The sequence below is a fragment of the Rhopalosiphum maidis genome, chromosome 2 (assembly GCF_003676215.2).
Source record: "Rhopalosiphum maidis isolate BTI-1 chromosome 2, ASM367621v3, whole genome shotgun sequence".
NCBI lineage: Eukaryota > Metazoa > Arthropoda > Insecta > Hemiptera > Aphididae > Rhopalosiphum > Rhopalosiphum maidis.
Genome location: NC_040878.1, coordinates 57,007,972 through 57,027,785, shown reverse-complemented (window position 1 = coordinate 57,027,785; position 19,814 = coordinate 57,007,972). Strand labels below are relative to the sequence as shown.

Here is a 19,814-nt window from a genome sequence, read left to right as displayed (position 1 = left end):
ATATACCTATTTTTAAATATTTAAAAGTACATGTCTAATTATAACGATAGAATGTTTTATTAACTATTTATTATATTATACAATATCATGTACTTAGTTTATACTATTTGTATTAGTACCACAGAATAAAGGAAATTGCTTGTACTTACTGTATAGAGATTGAACCCAAAAATGTTAATCTAATAAAAAAAATTATTCACTTATAAAAAAAAATTTTTCACTTTGTACATAATAAATTATATATCATGTTATAGCATGTTTCTTGTGCGCTAATAATTTACTTTTTCGTATTCAAGACTAACGCACTACAATAATTATACAACGTCCAATAAACTATTAGGTATAAAATACGAAAATACTTGCCAATATAATATAATATGTAATCTTTATGTTTATATTGAAGTTCTATTTAAATGATAATAGACTTATTAATCGCTTCAATATTGTATTCTACATAATTAGCTGGGTATGAAATATAATACGCATTGGTATACGTGTGTTGTATTTATAAATATATTATATTGTTTCATTCAACTTGTATTTACTATTATTGCGTCAATTATAACATATTAAAGTAATTTAATTATTATGCAAATAATAATTGAACGTATTATTATTATTAGAAAATGTCGGCTCTACAAAGGCGGGCGTAAAATACAAAATAACCATTTTTTCACTCTTGTATAATATAGTATAAAATTATTATTAGTATATATTACATTTTATACAAGTATACATAATATTATCATAATTACATCTCCTATTTAAACGGTATGTATGTATGAGTGTGTAGCTATCTCTAACATACGTGGGCAACATAAAGGATACCTACTTTAGTACTTTGTTTTCTGTTGTGGTGTACCTATTAACGTATAATATGTTACGACACGATATTTTTATATTATTATTATAATGCCGGTTTAACTGGAAGAGGTCGTAATAACATGTTCCGTGGGCCTAATGCGACGTACGTTGTATGCGAATTATGTGCTTAGTGTACACAAATTAATAAAATATATTTGTAGGTATATAGTAACCCCGGTACTATAAAGAGTACAAAAAACTATCGTGCATTATAAAAACACACGTCCCACGAATGCGTTTTGACCGTCGCGCGTCGATAAACGGTGACATTTTCAAACACATAATTTTACTACGATAAATGTGTTTTTAATTTCCCTCGATATTCTCCCCTATAGAAATTGTGTACCCATATATAGGTAATTATACATAGGTTTATTTTCGTAAACTATTTTTTACATTTCATTTCCATTAGTCATAATTACAAAAAAAAAAAATATGATAGTTTATAGTTTTTAAATAAAGTTAACAGTATTTAATTCTTTAATACTCGGGAGTATGTTCTAGAATATTTATTATTGGTTTTAGCGCCTACTGCAGCGGCAATATAATGAATCATCGCATTCGAAAATGCCGATTAAAAATTATATTATACTATCGAATTATTACAATAACACGCTATCTAAAAACATGTTGTAATACGATTTAGAAATTAATGTTTTAGTATCATTTTTCACTTGAGTAAGATTAATCGTTATCATATATATTTTCATAAAAGCATATAATTTATAACTTATTGATCAAATCAAAGTTAATTGATTTCAAGTGTTATTTTAAAAATTGTCATACTTGTCATAAAATCTGATCTTTAAATTCCTATTTAAAACTACATGGTTGTAAACGTATTACTCATGCTATACAGTTTATCATTTTTACTATTTTTTAGAAAAATGTTGATGCGCCCAAAAGTTCAATTCATGAATTTGTTTAAGCATGTTCCAAATCCTGAAATATTTGAATTGTAATGTAAAACTACTATAATAGCTACTTCGCACGGTTTGAGGAACTAATTGAGTAAGTAAAACTTCATTATATTTGTATTAATAGCATTAAATCGAAGGATTTAATGGACATTTTTAAAATTCATCAAACTTCGTAAACTTATAAAAATAGATATTCCATTTTTATATCGAATTTACACACGATTTGTTTACAAACCATAACTATTGTCACTATGTATACCTACAACTGGTCTTTGAAATAAAGTTTTTTTTATGTTAAAATCGGGTACGATTAAAAAATTATTTTGTTATAAATAAATACATCTAATATACATAATATATAATTAAATTATACTTAAATTTATACAAATTATACATGTCTCAACTTGAAAGATAAAATTACTCCAATATCAAATCCCTAAACTTCCGATGATACTGAATATTAATACTGTATATTGATAAGTATTTTCGAGAAATAATTGTAATTTATAAATAAGATAAATTAAATAGCTACTAATTTCCAAGATAATATAAATATGGTAACTAAATAATTTTAACGGAATATTTTGTTAATATGTATTTAATTTACTTAGCGATAAACTTTCATTGCACAAAACATTTACGAATAAATTCTAAACGATATACTCCAATAAACACGTTAATCTTAGTGGTATTTATTGATAAAATTGTACTAAATTTGTCAAATCAATAAATGATAAATAAGTCGATTGTACATAATGAAATTATAATATCTTTGCTCATTGGCTATTGTTGATATATATATATATATATAATATATATTTTATATACCAATTAATCACTTAATTTTAGTTGAATTTTATATTATTTCTAGCTCATAATTCGAATAAATTTTGTTTTAGCTGGTTATAATAATTGGTCAAATGTAAATTCGTTAATGGAATACGAACAAATGTTTACTGTTTAGGCATTTATAAGTATACATTTATGGAATTATTTTTAATTGACCTTAAAGGATTTTCTATGTTAATTGGGAAGTTATAGTTTTACCTATTATAATTTGTTTGTAATTATTTTTTAGTTCATAGTGACATTGTAGCAACTTATGAAACCAAATGTGTTTTTTTAAGTCATAAATAATTTTAAAATAGGGCGATTTTCGAACGTTCAATACGAAAATACAAAGCCTATACCTATCTACATTATTTTCACGGATAAAAACTATTATTACTTATATTATTACGATTCTGGTCCAACCAAAAACCAAAATATATACCAAAACAGCTGCTTGTATAATTTATGTATTTCCTGATAATATTTTTTTTTTTAATAGTTTTTTTTCTTGTTCGATAACTCGTAGATTATACATTGTTAAATCAATACATGAACATTATTTTTATTGCAGTTGTAACATTAAATTTTAAAGGACTAAAGAATTTTCTTCAGTGTACTCGAGAGAGTATAATATTATATAATATAGTGAGTATCACGTAAAGTAATACCTATTTAACATCTTCGTTGGTAAAATCTATTGTTATATACGCCTGTAATTTCACAATTTCTATAAAAAAAAAAAAAAATTCAATATCCTCGCCAATAATAATATTATTCAGAACTATATTATACGTAATTATTTAAAACAAGGAAAATTACGAAGATTAGAGAAATCTTATGTATATACCTAATATATCCTATAGGGTATGATCTCGGTGGAAAATAAAAATGTAAGTATAAATATTATTATGTTTTAATACAAGCACACTAATTTATATAGAAATCGAATAACGTGTATCCTTTTAAAAGCAACTTACTGCATTTTATTACGTTATAATAAATAGTCCCGCGCGAGAAAAATAACACATTGAACTCGATTGCGATCAAATTTTGCTCAGCGCGTGGTGTGTGTACATTCTTTAGTTTGGGACAAAGCAATTCTGACTAATCAATATATATATATATATTATTATACCGAGCGTTTTGTTCAATTGTCTCGAATGAATAACAGCGGAGGCATCCAATTGACTGTAGCACTACAAATGCTGTCGACGGTGGGTGATGACGGAGATACGTCGCCGTCGCAGTCGTAATTACAATAATATGTGTATAGTTTCTAAAAAACAAATTGAAAATCGTGTCGTATGAATGTAATATATTATATATATATCAAAATTTACGAACCTCGCCCAATTATTATATGACTGATACTAACGCTCTCGCCACACATGAAAAAAAAGTGCCCTGTACATTCTATAATAAACCATTATAACACTATAATATTATAGGCGGCGTTCTTGTGTCTACTCGTTTATCTAAAATTCGTTGATAACCAGGAAGAGAGTAAGGCAACAGCAACGGCAGCAGCAGCATTAGTAGTAGTAGTAGTAGTAGTAGTAGTAGTAATAGTAGTAGTAGTAGTAGTAGTAGTAGTAGTAGTAGTAGTAGTAGTAGTAGTAATTGTTGTTGTTGTTGTAGTAGCAATAAGTAGTAGTAGAGCTGATAGGTCACGACCTTTGTTGACTGGTTAGCATAATAATATTATACATATTATTATATACCATGTTAGTGTGCATTGTTTTTTGTGGGCAACAGCGTGCCGTGCGTATCTTTTATTTATAATAATAAACACTATAAATGTGTATTACCTATGTATATTAAATTTTAATAATTACGTAGGTAGATGTAAATCTTTTATGTTCTACGAAACACTGTTAGTCATCACTGAAATTTCTGAAACATAGTATTATATTCATAGACATCACTGACATTTTTGTAAGGTATGTATGAAAAATAATGCTCATGACTGATTTTCCACGGTGGGGGCCGGGGGGATGTTTATAGTTTCATACGCTCTTTATAGGTGACTGAATATTATGTATTTACAAAGTAAAAATTAATAAATGAAAAATAAATCGTTCGTAAGGTAATGAATAACAAATTGTACAAATCCTTTGTTTGACTTTGGGCCATTTACGATTTTTATTATATTTTAGAAATAAGTAGGTAGTCATTTTAATCAAATCATATTTTACTTAATCAACAACAAAAATGTAACTATATTATTTAAAACGAATTATCGAGTTTACTTATTAGTAACGTACAAAAAATATAACATTGATTATCACTAATTGCTGATTAGTAGATTAATAGTACTGATTATTTGATTAATAATCCCAAACAATGTAAATAGTGTGTTTGAAATCAAGAATTTTTCTACAAAATTGTATTTTAAAATTTATGGATATTTATATCTATATATAACACTTCTATAGCAATATTATTATTATTTTACTGACCTTTTGAAGATCAATAAACCAATTAATAAATTACGTAGGTATATAAATCAAGTTGATTTGAACTATATAATAATAAGATTATTTTATGGGTAATATTTTCATACGCATTTCGCTGTTTCGGCTTTAATGGTACTTACTATTTGGTATGTATGTATGTGTACTAAATACTTCAAAATCGGATTTATCTTTATTTTGTCAAACCTTTGAATATATTGAGTACTTACATAAACATTAATGCGTAATTAAGTATAATTATATTTTACTTTTAACTTAGTGCTTTATTTATAATTTTACTATTTTAGTATTCAAAATGCATACTTTTATAATAGAACAATCTAAAATTTTTAAAAATATTTAATTGTAGTTTAATATAAAAATATTTGGCAGAAAACGCTGAATTATAATATACTAATATTATTATTCATATAATTCAACGTTTGTCTGAAGACTGTAACAGTGTAATACCTATCTTTTCTTTTTAATTATTTTCGTTTTGGACTCAGTAAAAGATTATTTTAAAACGTATATGTTGTATTTTAAAATACATAAAAACAAAATTCTGCAGAGCTTAAAACTTTACATTCGAAGCTCACGTGGTGTTGTAGTGATCAAGATTCATGTCTCATGAATACATATTAATATATTATTTATTATTGATAAGTGAGGATTACTGATCAATAACTGTAATTGTTAGGCCCGCGTGGGGATGACCGCTAAATTTGCAAATATATCCTTGGCAATAACCTCGTATTTTGAGGGTTAAGCGCGATCTTAAAAAGTTGTACATTCTAATTGTATTTATATTTCTGCAGACAATTGACTGATAATTTTCGCTCTGTCTTCAATCGTCAGTGAACATGTGCTTATTCATTGTATATTATTGTAATAAATAAACTAATTAAATAATGATAATAATAATATGATTTTTTTTTATTATGTTTTATGGTTTAAAACAAATTGCGCGAATATCTACAGCTATTACTCGTTAAATAATTGTGATTATTTCATATTTTTAACAGAATATACTTATTTATTCTTTGTCATCACGCGAATAATACATTATAATTATATAATATATCTACTTAGATATACTCATCGCGTATCGCAGGTACCTATATAGTATATACCTTATCTACCTACATTTATATATTCATACAATAGAGAGATACCAGATGTAATGCGATCGGATTGACGGGTTCAATCAACCATTTCGTTTTTTTACTCTGATTGAATGGAGAAAATCCATTTGGAGTTTGTGCAAAAAAACCGTAAAAACCAGTTTATTGGATTTGTATTTTATTCCATACGTTATTTTTCTTGTACGTCACCGTCATCCTGTGTAACAAAACCAAAAACCTGTTATTACTGTATACTTACCTTTTTTTACTTTTTTTTTTTTTATAATCGGTCGGTTGGTTTATTTAAATCGAACCGGTCGCGGTTGTCGCTTTTTTCGTATATGCACACACAAAACTATATCGTGACTATTATGCCCTTAAATTACTGCAGGCATGGGGTTTAATTGTAGCCCGTTTACAAATTAAAATAATATATAATATTATGTATATATAAACTAATAAAATATACACCGAAATGTTTTCCGAAACGTATATATAATAAATAAATCAAATGTGTACCGGTGGCATGTACAGCAGACCACCGCAGAGAGTTTTAACGACTAAATTAGGTATATACATGTAATATGCATTTAACTAAATGTGTTTGGTCTTCTCTGCTATATATATATATATATATATATATTCGTATATATATAAACATATATACACCCGAATGTTTATTTTGTTTGTAGCCACGTCGAAGGTTCGGTTTGGATTGTATGTACTTACAACTGAACAATAAATATACCGAATACATGACGTAAATTAATTTTTAACCCCTCGTTTAGGGTCCAATGATTGTGAAAAGAAATAAAAACGACCCATGATGCACACGTAAATATCTAAGTACTATACGTATCATATGTTTATTATACCAGTCGGCGTTAAAATATGTGCTGGGTAAAAGATTTTCAACGTTTGAATTATCAAACCTATATATATATAGTAATCGTTTTATTCTTTTTTATAATATAAAATTATTTAGTCGTAGTGGAGAGACGTAAATATTTCACTAAATGTTTTGATTTCAGTTTTTAATATAATATGTATTATATTCGCGTATAGTTGTCAGATCGATGTACCTTTAAAATTGTTGTATTTTCATAAAAACCAATGTATAGCTATAAAAGTCACTTGTGTTTGTGACATAATAAAAAATACTTGTTTATATTGATTGATTTATTTGGTCTAACTATTAATTTAAAACTCGTAAATAAAATATCTTATAAAAAATAAAAACAGTCGTTTCTACTGATATAGGCATAGATATTTTCTCATTCGTTGAATAATTGTTGTACATTTGTACTTAACATTTTTTTATAAGTTTAATAATTTATGTATTACTATAATCAGCAGGTAGTAGATATAATAAATAATAACTAGAATTACATTTGGAAACGCAATTTATATTGTATTATATACTGACTATTTTAAAGTATAAATTATTATTAGTCTTATTTTATAAGATAACTCGATTGTTAGTTGTTACTAACGGGATAAAAAACTATCAAAAATTCTGTCTGGAAATAAGGTAAACAGTTGCCTTAAGCAATAAGTATATACATTTTTGTACACCTGTATAATACATAAAATCATAAATTTATTCAAAGATTTTAAATTCTATCAAATCGAGATTGTCTTTTTTTACGCAAAATTCCAAAACGATTTATTAATATCTTAAAACTGCAATAATGTTAAGCGAATAAATACTTGGTAACTAAAATAATAATAGTTTGTAAAATGCACATATGGTATAATATATATGATGTATTTTATAGGTAGATTGGTGTATTATCTATACTTATTTTCGTTTCAAAACACGCCGCTTTTAAATAGATTGTTTATATAGTGATTTGGTCAAACGTCAGCAAATTTTGGCATAATCGTGTTATATTAAGGTTATTTAAAGTTGATTACTCAATCAAAAGAAAATGTTAGTTTAAACACTAATACCTGTATTTATTAACATAAATAATATAACTCTAATATTGGTATGTACACAAAAACGAATCGTTACCTACTCGTTTTAGTGCACATAATAATATTATGACAAATTTTAAACGTACAACGCCTCAATGCGTGTATTTGGTTAACTAAGACTTAAATACTTTATGTATTGGTATTTTATATCTATATATTCGTTCAACGCCGATTAAACATACCTATATATATATATATATATTTATAAATAATATAGGATTTAAATATTATTCTTGTTATCCCTCTTATATGTTTTATTGGAACATTTTGTATATAGACACGACACCTCTCGATAATAATAAGTCATAACATAATCACTAGCACCCGCATTTACATAATATATCATCATTTATATCGTTAATAAGGTTGTCCTCGCTTGTATAGTCATGACCGAGAATAATAGAGATGACAGCCACGCTTTAATTTTTTTTTTCGACGAGCGTATAAATAAATATGTACACAAAAGTGTTTTTCCATATTATAGTGTTTTCGTTTGTTTTTTTTATGATAGGTATAATAATATATACAGGTACTCGTGTAGTTTTATTATTATTACCATCATCGTGTGGTAACTGTAATTCTGTAAGACTATAACTACCTACCAGTAACAGCGTATTTACTACTTCTAGTGCATGCAGTGAGCAGGTGAAACATACAAATTTCCCTGCTCTTTCCAGTGCCGCCACGAGCACTCGCGTAGCTATTTATTCATTATGCAGTGTCTAGGGAAAACTTCATATGTATTTGCACACTATGTATACGAACCATTGTCTTTTCGAGCTGGACAAGAACTTATATAAAGACATTATTAATTATTAAGTTGGTTAGATTTTAAATAGAAATGTATTAGTATTTACAATTGCAGAGAAACAACTCGTGGCGACATATAATATACAATAATTAAAAGAAAGAGATGAAAAACAAATGATAAAAAATCGATTTAGACATTTTATGATATTATTATTTTGTAGTGTGAAGTGTCCTTGTTTATATATCTATATAGTGAGTAGTTAGGGCTAGCCAACGTCCACAACATTACACACAAACACATACACACACACACACAAACACATACACACATGCACAAGTATAAGTAGTTGTAGGTTGTATAATGATAATAATAATATACATAAAATGCGTGAGTGTGTGTGAGTGCGTAGGATTCGTTTGACCTCTGATACGCTCGTGGCAATAGGATCTAAAAATAGACTAATTTATCTCAACCAGTGCTTCTCAATTTTATTGTGAAATTTTTTTTCGCAAAAACCGAAACCTTATTTTTTGATGTGGTAGCATAGTAAATATGGTATCCGACTAATGATTCTATCTATATTTTTTTTACGCCAGTTTTTTTAAATCTATTTTTTATATTTGTATTTACAGATTCGAAATGGTGACGCGTCGAATTAAGTTGCTTTCAAAAATGGAGCTGTTGGTTTGCAGGTATGCCTAATTTTATTTTATGCAACGGACTTTCATTGCTTCCGGCAATTATTTGATTATTTTAACGACAAAATCAATAAATATTAATAACATGTTGTCACGGAAGAATGTGCATATTATTACAATAGTTTAAAAATTGCACAACTTTTTTTATAGCTTCGTGTGCTTGGTTATTATTTGTTATGAAATTATAACATTTAAATTTTAATCGTCCGTCTACTTTAAATTGTATCTAGATCTATTCATAATTGTTATAAATTATTTTATAAATACAACTATCAAAGTTTATTATAAAATTATGCAATGAGGCAATATGGGTCTCCGTTCTACGTAGATTTTATTCCTAAGTTAAATACGTGTTAACCGTGTTAATTATAAAACATTTATTTTTAACAAATAAATATTAGGTATCTATATATTATCTCCCCTATCATCAAATGATTCATTTATTGAATATTTTTGTAAACAGCTATAAAAAGTTAAGTACTTATCTATATACTTTTTTTCTTTATTTAAAATAGTCGATTTAATTTTATATTATAATTTTAAATTGCGTTGTTGAGCAATTCGGTTCTTGTTATAACACTTATATCATATCATTCATATTACCTTAAACGCCCTCGGTCTTCAGGTTTTAAATGCAATGATTTCGCGATACTATCGAATTCGTTTATGTGTTTATATATTTTTCCGGTTTCATACATAGGTACATTTTATAACTCAACGCGTGATATATGTTCGTGACGTCAGTAACTAAGGGGAGTTGCAGGAACCCGCACGCAGGCCGCTGGACCGTTCAGATCTATTAAAATGGGATGCAGTGTGTCCCAAATATGATCCATAGAGTATAATTTCGTTTATACACATACAATATTTTGCCGCGGTTTATAAGATGTCTCGCCATACATATATTATAGTTATTATTATACTATTGTTTTTTTTTTATTGGGATACTCAAATTGACGCTTTCATTGCACTGTTTTGTACTTTTATCCCCCTGCTTTATAAATTAAAACATCATGGACACATTCCGTGTAAAATTATAAGTTATAAATAATCGTATTTAAAAAAGATATTCTTGTAATCATGATAAGCATACCTATATTATAATATTGTTCATAAATATGAAGTACAAGTTCATGTGCAAATAAGGTATAATAAAAAACTATAATAAGTTTAAAAATATCATTGACCTTTCTTCCTGTGAATTATCTATTTTATATAAACCTAAAACGGTGTAACTTTCCATCTTTATTAATATTTATTATAATTTATATATGTATGCGCACGTGTGTATGTGTGTGCATTAACTGTATTGTATATATTATGGTTTATTGTTTATTGTACATAATACAAATACGAATAATAATATTAGTGTGATATGCACATACTTGACATTCCTATATACATTCGTTAATTGTATTGTTTTTTTTTGAACGTACCTGCAAACAATTTGTTTGTTTTCAAGATTAAAATATTTCCAATTCAAATCACTCTCGCTTAAAATCGCTGTGTTTATTGTTATAAAGTTTGCTCATAAAATATGCTGATCAGCTAGTATGCAGTGCACAATTTCTTTGTATATATAACACGACTAACGTTATACCTAATCAGTGAATGTTAATTTAAATTATTTTCATGATCACGTGTTTAATGTAGTTTTATATACAGTCATAATTTGTATAATAGTTAATAATATAACTTAACCTTATACGCCCCTTTTAAAGTGTGCACACAACTCTTAACCCGTCAATATTGTGCAGTGCGTTGCCAAGAATTTCATATGGGGAGGGGGCTAACATCCCATATTACCAGTGCTGTAATCATAAAAATGCAGAGGGTATACTATATAACATATAACTAATCATCATTAGGTGTTTTAGTATATATATAATTTTAGAGTATTGTAGAGTGTTTATTCGTAATGATCAGAATGTATACGGCGTATATCGCACCCGTATACCATCTACTACAGCACTGCATTATATTGCCTTTGGTGTTGATGATCAATTTATTTAAAGTGTCAAAATGTATATATGTATTGATTTAAAATTATATATCATACAATGTAAATTTAATAATAATTAGGGATAAATTTAAAATATATATACACTATATAGTTATTATGATCCTCAATCTACCAATTGTATTCTTCTAGAAATATTTTAAGCAACCACTTTTACAACCAAAGAATGTAACAAATCTACAAGAATCACTGAATGTACTGAAATCAAGGGGGTTGCTAACAGGCTTTAGCCCCCCTCCCCCAAAAAAAAATATATATCCTGGGTACGCCCCTGACTGAAATTAAAAAAGGCTTAAATAGTCAGAAAAAAAACAAACGCGGCAAATGTAAGTAGATATAGCCCCCTTAGTTCCTCTTGGAAACGCCCTTAATACTTGTGTATTATATTACGAATATATTGATAAATTATTATACATATGATGTTATGAATTATACGGATTTATGGAGGATAACCCTTTATTCATAATATCGCATTAAACGTTTTTTACGAGTCGACGAAATAGATATTGACTAAATAAATATTATTTAGTAAGTAAATTCATATCAATAAATTTGTTATTAATACCTATTATACTAAATAAAAATGTAACATTTTTATGATATCTATGATATAATATTTTTTAACAATATGATTTTGAATGCTTCATATATACTAAGTAATTTATAATATTATGTATACTAAACTAAACTTATAACAAAGATACATATTTTAACACGCGTATTTGCGGTATATATTATTCAATTTGTATAAAAATTAGAAAAGTTACAGTATTCTGGACAAAATTCATTTTCCGTGTATGCTTTTAAAAAATGGCTAAATTACATAAATAATAAATATATTATATAAAATACGTGATTATTTTTGAAAATGTATCATGCAGAAATGTATATCACTACTTGTATTCCCCATGTATTTCCATGTACTAAACCTAATCAATAGCGATATACTTAAATACAGGTAAATCTTGTAATTACTAAAATAAATTGCGTTGTTCGCGTACAGTGAACTTATATTATTTATTGTTCATTATTATCGATTCTCAGAATAGAATCGATATTTGATATAAATATAATATGAGTTACACATTTTTAGTTATTTATTACGATTTCTGAGGAATTGTCAGTTGTTTTTTTTTTACTTCCCCTCAATGTAGGTACATAACATGTTTATAATATAATTTATTATTAAAAACATCGAACGCATTATAGTTGTATCTCATGTACCCAAAATTACACTTAATTCGTACCAAAAAATAATACCTAATCGAGTCCAAAAAAATATTTCTCTCCCTTGTTATAGAATTAGTACTATCAACTTACATTAATCTAACCTAAGTCAAAAAATTAAAGTTAAAGTACCAAATGCAAAAATATTAATATAATTATTATTATTGTCAAGTATCACAGTTACCGGTATCGAGTACCGACAAATGACAACCTACCACTGATTTATAATTATATGAAGTAGTTATCTCATCATAACATGCTGTACCTACATATTTCATATCATTATAATACGTAATAAATGACGTAAATAAGGTAACAATAGAAAATTCAATATCAACTAGCTGTTTTATCGGACTCAATCAGGCATATTATCGGACTGAATTCAGCCATAAATATAATTCCAAATTTGGGACTGAACAGTACAACTACCAAAACATTGTTGATTCATTTACACGCATGACGCATATAAATAAACTGCTGTTTTTCGATCACTTTAAATTTTAAATAGTGCAGAAAGCAGTTGAAATGCATTTAAAATATTAAGTATTTTTTTGTAAACTTGGAGCAATATACTACCTACCTATATACCTGTGTATAGGTATTTCACACGTATATAATTCGGCATACTCTTTGTCACCCTTAAAATGTTAACGCTTGAAGCATTCTTCCTAAGCATGAAGAGACACCTGCATAAATATACTTATTGTACATATATTTATTACTTTACCGTGGCTTACACCTATATACATTGCTAACACGTATCTATTTCGGGCAGGTGAAATGCGGAACGGTCGACCGAAGGCGGCGGTCTTAATCTTGTTGCTCGCGTTGTTCGTTCTGACCGGACCTCCTGGGACGCTGGCGGATAACACCGGCAGCTCCTCGCCCGCAGCCGCCGTCGCCAACACCGCAGTCGCCTACACCTCATCTACCAACACCACCGCCGCCCTGCAGACAGCCGACAACGTCACGACTACCGCCCTGACAGCCGGCAACGTCACGACTACCGCCTTAGCCGCATCTAGCACAATATTGCGGAACCTGACGATCGGCTATCTGACCGCGGCCAGGGGGAAATTGGACAACCGACAAGGCCTGTCCATTTCAGGAGCCCTAACTTTGGCGCTCGAGGAAGTAAGTATACCAATTACTATAAAAGTAAAAAACCATTCGTCCCTATTACCAGTCTATAGCAGCAGCAGATGTTTCGCCCCAAAATAATACATTACAATATTTAGTCGTTTACAATGAAACATACGATTTACGCGTCTGTTGGATTATGAAACGTATTGATATAGTCTAATCAGAATTTTTCAAAATCGATTATATAAAAATGTGTGTTTGCATTTGAATAATTAAAACCTGACCCTGGTGGCTATAAACCGTATAATTAGCCTTTTTTCGAACCTTTTACATTCACCTAAATAGTTTTTACCATTACATGCCTTGGACCCCGTGCGCGACCTAACGGAAGGCTGTACTTCATAATTTGGAGATGAAAGATGGTAAATGCTTCTAAAACGGATTTTTGATTGTCGATTTGATTTTATTCGCAGATCGAGGATGATCCACACCTGTTGCCCAATGTTTCGTTGGTGTTGAAATGGGAGGACACGCACGGCGAGACAGTGCACGCGACCAAAACGATTACGCAGATGATATGCGACAAGGTGGCCGTGTTTTTCGGACCCGAAGGCAATACGTGTTATACAGAGGCGATAGTCGCGCAGGCGTGGAACATTCCAATGATCAGCTATGTGAGTATCTTATATTATGATAATATTATTATTGTTATTAAGTATGTGTAATAATTATGCGACGAAGGCACAATGCGATATTATGTTATTCTTTACAACCAGATTCATACACATGGATATGGGATAGCAAGGTGATTCTGTCGGCGGCGAGAGCTCCGATTATTATTTTTTTGTTTTTTTTTTTTTGTGAATTACACTGTAATCGAAGTATTATATTAAAATTTGAACTATAAAGTACAATGATTTAGTTTTTATAAAAAAATCCAATTTTTTTAGGTTGTAAATCTTCCACCAACTACATTTAGTTCCGTATTCTAAAATAGAATGTGTTAACTGTTATAAACTAAAAAATTGGGTAGATTTGTAGTTTCTACAGTACTATTTTCTATGTAAAAACCTTTCTTTAAGAAATACCAAAGTTTACCGAAATAACAAGACGTGTATGCAGTGATACATTTTCTACATTACTTAGTATAGGTACATCGTAATATTATGATATACAGCACGTGTATTTTAATTAATTTTAATAATAATAATGATGATGATGAACACGCTGCGAACGCCCACTTTTCTTCTCGGCCCGTTTTTCTCGTCTGACCACATTATCATTGTTGTATGTGTTGTCGACGTTTTCGCGCATTGTTATTATATTTTAATTAAGGGTGGGCAATGTTGATATATTTATAACCGATTGTCGGCTGCTACAGTCGACTCACACGTGTACATTATATATATATATATATATATATATATATATATAGAATATTGATAAGAACAATTAATTGACATTCTAGATTGATCCGTTCAAATAATTGAAACTAATTATGTATCTGATATTCTGATTAATTTATAGAATAAGGCTAACAATTAATTTAAATCAAAGACTAACTATGTATGATATTTATAAACAATATTATTATTGAAATATAGTTACAATAAAATACTAAGGACAATGCAAGGATTGTGTAGGTTTTATTGTTTATTTTTCTATAAAATACATTTTAAAGCATTAATAATAAATATATTACTCTTCTGTGAGATTTCACGTGTTTCATTATTCGATTAAAAATTATACACAAACTACTTTTAAGGGTTTTTTAAAGATTAAAGTGTCCTTGGAGACTATATATACATTTTCAAGAAAATCGTGGCAAGTGTAGTGTTTTTTTGATTTCTTAATTATTACTCGAACCTACATTTTTCGCTGGCAGCATGTCGGTAGTCCTCTGTTATGGATGTAGAAATATATATAGTTAATAGCATTGAATTCGCTATTTAGATCGTGTGCATACTACAAGTTCGTGTTCTTAATTGTTATATTATATGTTTTGATAAACAATTTATTTTTTATGTCTTCCATATTAATCATACTTATAATATAAAAATAATAATGCCAGAAAGAAATTCAATAGTTTTACACAAACTATTGAATATCATAAAATGTTCACAAAACATATTCTAAGACCTACAAGTCAACAGTTGTCGAAAAGATTGATTGCTGATGTGAAGTGATATATTATATTCAGTAATTTGATCGCCTTCGTGAATATTGTTTCTTATCCATTAATCTAATTTTGTTTGTATACTTGTAGAGGATAACCCTGTGATAGTATTGTTACTAGTAAAGTAATAACCTCGTAGGTGCTCATATAATAATAGTATATTAACTTAAAAATATATAAAATTAAAACATTTATGGTATGAAGCAATTATATTTTGTATATGATGGTTGTAATATTTTTCTTCTGGTTCATTCGAATTATAAATTCGTTATATTTTTCTTTGACACGCCTATTAAAATATAACTTTCGAATTTCAGTGTATATAATATTTTTTTTTTTAATTACAAAACATAATTTAAATTTAATATCTTATATTTAAATACCCCCAAGGTCTGATGAAGTTTTATTCCTAATATTTCTGTATTGATTGTTAGGGTTTATATTAAGACGAAATACAATGTTTGCGTACAATATTTTTTTAAGGGACGTCGCATTATTATAATTGTATAATTTAATTTGTAATCAGTTTCTAATTATATTTATCATATTTTTCATTATAACTAGAAATTGCTGTAAACGAAATTTTTTATAAACAATTAAGCTTATATATTATCAATAACATATTTGATGGACAATACTGTATATGAAAATATAATACATTTATATACGTATTGGAAATTTATGGATTGGCGTAGACGTAGTAAAATATTTAGAATACCTTAATTTATTTACAAATATAATATAATCGTCTTACAATTACAGTTATTATAGGTTCATAGGCTTTCATATAGTTACGTATTGCTTTTTGATATAAAAACCCATCTCAGTCCTACCCACCAAACTATACCTACCTATATAATATTATTATTAAGAATTTTATCAATAATTTTGTACTTTATTTTTTTTTTTTTTATGTATTCTCTTGGCAATGTTATAAGACTTAAGTAATAAAATAATAAAATAAACGAAAACATACACGTTCTGTAAGTATTTCATAAGTTGATAAATCTACTTTTATTTTTCAATAATGTTTGTTAGTACACACAAAGTGTGTTTTACGACACTGAATATACAACTCACAACGTCGTTTAAAATATTAAACCTCCGCCAAAGTCATTAATATGAGAAGAACAACATAGCGTGCGTTTTATGAACAGTTACGTTCAGGTTATTATTAGTGTTGTTTGCAAACTTTGTCTTTGCATTTTGTTCATCTGACGTGTAATTAAAATATATACTTTGTGCACAATTTCCTTACGGAAAAAAAACTTATGTTTACATGTGATCGCGATATTTCTTTGATTTTCACTGTATCAATTTGATCTTATACGCTGCTATCTCTAAGTACAACTATATTACTTGTTATAAATTATGCAATTTGTCAAATGTCACATATGGCTTTAAATATATAAATAATATTTTTTCGCATCATGTAAACGGGTGGTTAATAAATTATAGTGTACAAATTATTTGAAAAAATAGAATAATAAGTAACTGAAAACAGTGCTACATTTTAGAGTTTTAAATAAGAACTCTTCAATAAGAATTTGTTTTCTAATGAAGTAAAAATCTAAGAACCATGTCACAATTTTTTCTCCTATTGTTATTGTATTATATTTTATCGCAATAGTATTTATTAATATTTTAACGTTTTCGTTTACCAGTGTGTATATATTATGGAATTGCATGTCGATGTCGAGAATACGATACTTTAACAGGATTTATATTATGTATTTAATGTACTATAATAATAATAATAACAAAATATTATAATGTAATTATTATATTTTTATAGAATTTTTTTTTATGAAACTATCACAAATGTTTAACATATGCGATTAAATTGAGCTTAATATTGTCGTCGCCCAAAACACTGACACATTTTGTATATAGACTAATAGTACATATATCTATCCATTGGGGTATACAGCATTACCTATAGCTGGTTGGAAAAAAGGGTAGTCATTGTCTAAACCCAAGGTTATATTATATAACGTAGTCAACGATTGCGAAAATGGACGACCGGAAAATCTATACATAGCGTTTTGGTTAATGTGTGCTGAAGCATTTTTCAAGGTCGTGTGATGCTATAAATAACTGATGACGGATCTTTTTACTTTTTACCGTTTTGTTAGGTTTATGTTTTCGATGAGAAATAGTACATGGTCGTGTGTACAATGGGAACAGCTCTCTGACAGTCAGACAGGGCTTGACTTTCTATTCATATTGATTTAAGATAAATCCTGATCGTATAGCTCTTCATTTGTAACAATCATTACATTTTCGTTCATAAATCCATATTGTAATCATTTATGATCAGTAAAAATAAATTATTTAAAATTGAGCATTTAAGCTGTTCTAAAAAATGTATAACAGTCTAAGCATTTACTTGCGGGCCCGTTAGGTAGTAATGTTCGTGAGGTGAAAGGCGGCTAGATTAACGAAATTTGCATTTTTAATCGTGAAATCAGAATAAAAAATATACTGATTACAGAGGAGTTCAAACTCGTCTACTTAGTTCTTAGGTTTTAAATACCACAATTTTATTTTGTTTCTAGTAAAAATTTGGTATGCTTTTCGGCGCTTGTTTGATATATCTAACCTGTATATATACAATCATACGAGAAGGAACCACATACTTTTAATGTAAATATCAGTAAAAGTCTATGATGAGATGCCTCAGATAATATCCATACCTTTAAATTAAATAATATAGATCATTTATTAACTTTTAGGTATTAGATCTCACAATATAAAATGGATTTTTCCTAATGGAAATTGTTGTGTTATGCGTTTGTTGACGGAGACAACTAGGGCGTTTAACTCCTTGTATAAAAGACAGCAGTACAGTAATAATGACTATATAATGATTAATCACTTAAATCGATCAATCCTCCCTTGTTATATAGAGGTAATATAAAAATAAAAAGGACTCTGAATTTCCACAAGTATTTTTATATTGTATGTTTATATGGTAAAAGACTTCAACTACAGAGGTTTTTAGCTTACATTAACTTAATATTAAAAATAGCATGTATTGCATGTATTATATGTACATTTTATATTATAAATATTTATAATTCGCTTAAAAATTAAATTATCATAAAAACCTACCCAACATACAGATCACATGAGTGGGTGTCCTATCAATATTTGTTGGTTTATATAACACAAAAACTGTTTGTAGTAACGAGCCAATTTCGTTCAGATTTTCTTGTTCACAATAATAGCATTGGTTTTTTAATTTATTGTTATATAATATTATATAGGTAAATACTCGTAAATTAGAAAACTGTGTTCTCAAACAATTATTATTATTTATATTCCAACTATTACCTATAAATAACTTTTAATTATGTAAAAATACATTGTTATGAATTATTATTGAGTATTTAATACTGAGAAACTATCTTAGGCTAGTTAGGCCACCCCTTAGAATCTTTCAGGACTCTGGTGCTGTATGTAGTCTAGTTCATTCATTTTTTTCCGTTTAAATTGTTTGGGTAACAAAGCTTTTTATAAACCTTTTATTAATATTATTTACACTATGCCAAAAGTTGTGAAATAGTAAAATAATATTTTATAATAATGGTTACAAATATGAATTATTGTCTTTACCTTGAACGCCGTAAATGTTTTTTTTAAATTTAAATTTTGTAATTTATCTATTATTATTCATTCGCGGAA

At 27.9% G+C, this 19,814-nt stretch overlaps 1 protein-coding gene across 5 annotated transcripts in view; it reads left to right on the top strand.

Moving 5' to 3' along the window:
• The window catches only part of LOC113550961 (receptor-type guanylate cyclase Gyc76C-like), a 42,734-nt gene that overhangs the window by 13,856 nt on the left and 9,064 nt on the right, over nucleotides 1-19,814 (top strand). For 2 of the 5 annotated variants that reach the window (XM_026952934.1, XM_026952936.1), the window contains exons 3-6: nucleotides 1,748-1,875; nucleotides 9,556-9,615; nucleotides 13,644-14,002; nucleotides 14,425-14,625. In XM_026952934.1, the coding sequence (XP_026808735.1) occupies nucleotides 13,649-14,002; nucleotides 14,425-14,625 (555 nt within the window). In that variant the 5' untranslated portion in view covers nucleotides 1,748-1,875; nucleotides 9,556-9,615; nucleotides 13,644-13,648. Of the gene's footprint in view, nucleotides 1-1,747; nucleotides 1,876-9,555; nucleotides 9,616-13,643; nucleotides 14,003-14,424; nucleotides 14,626-19,814 lie in introns of those variants that run through there. The other 3 variants (XM_026952935.1, XM_026952937.1, XM_026952938.1) reach the window with 2 other exon arrangements.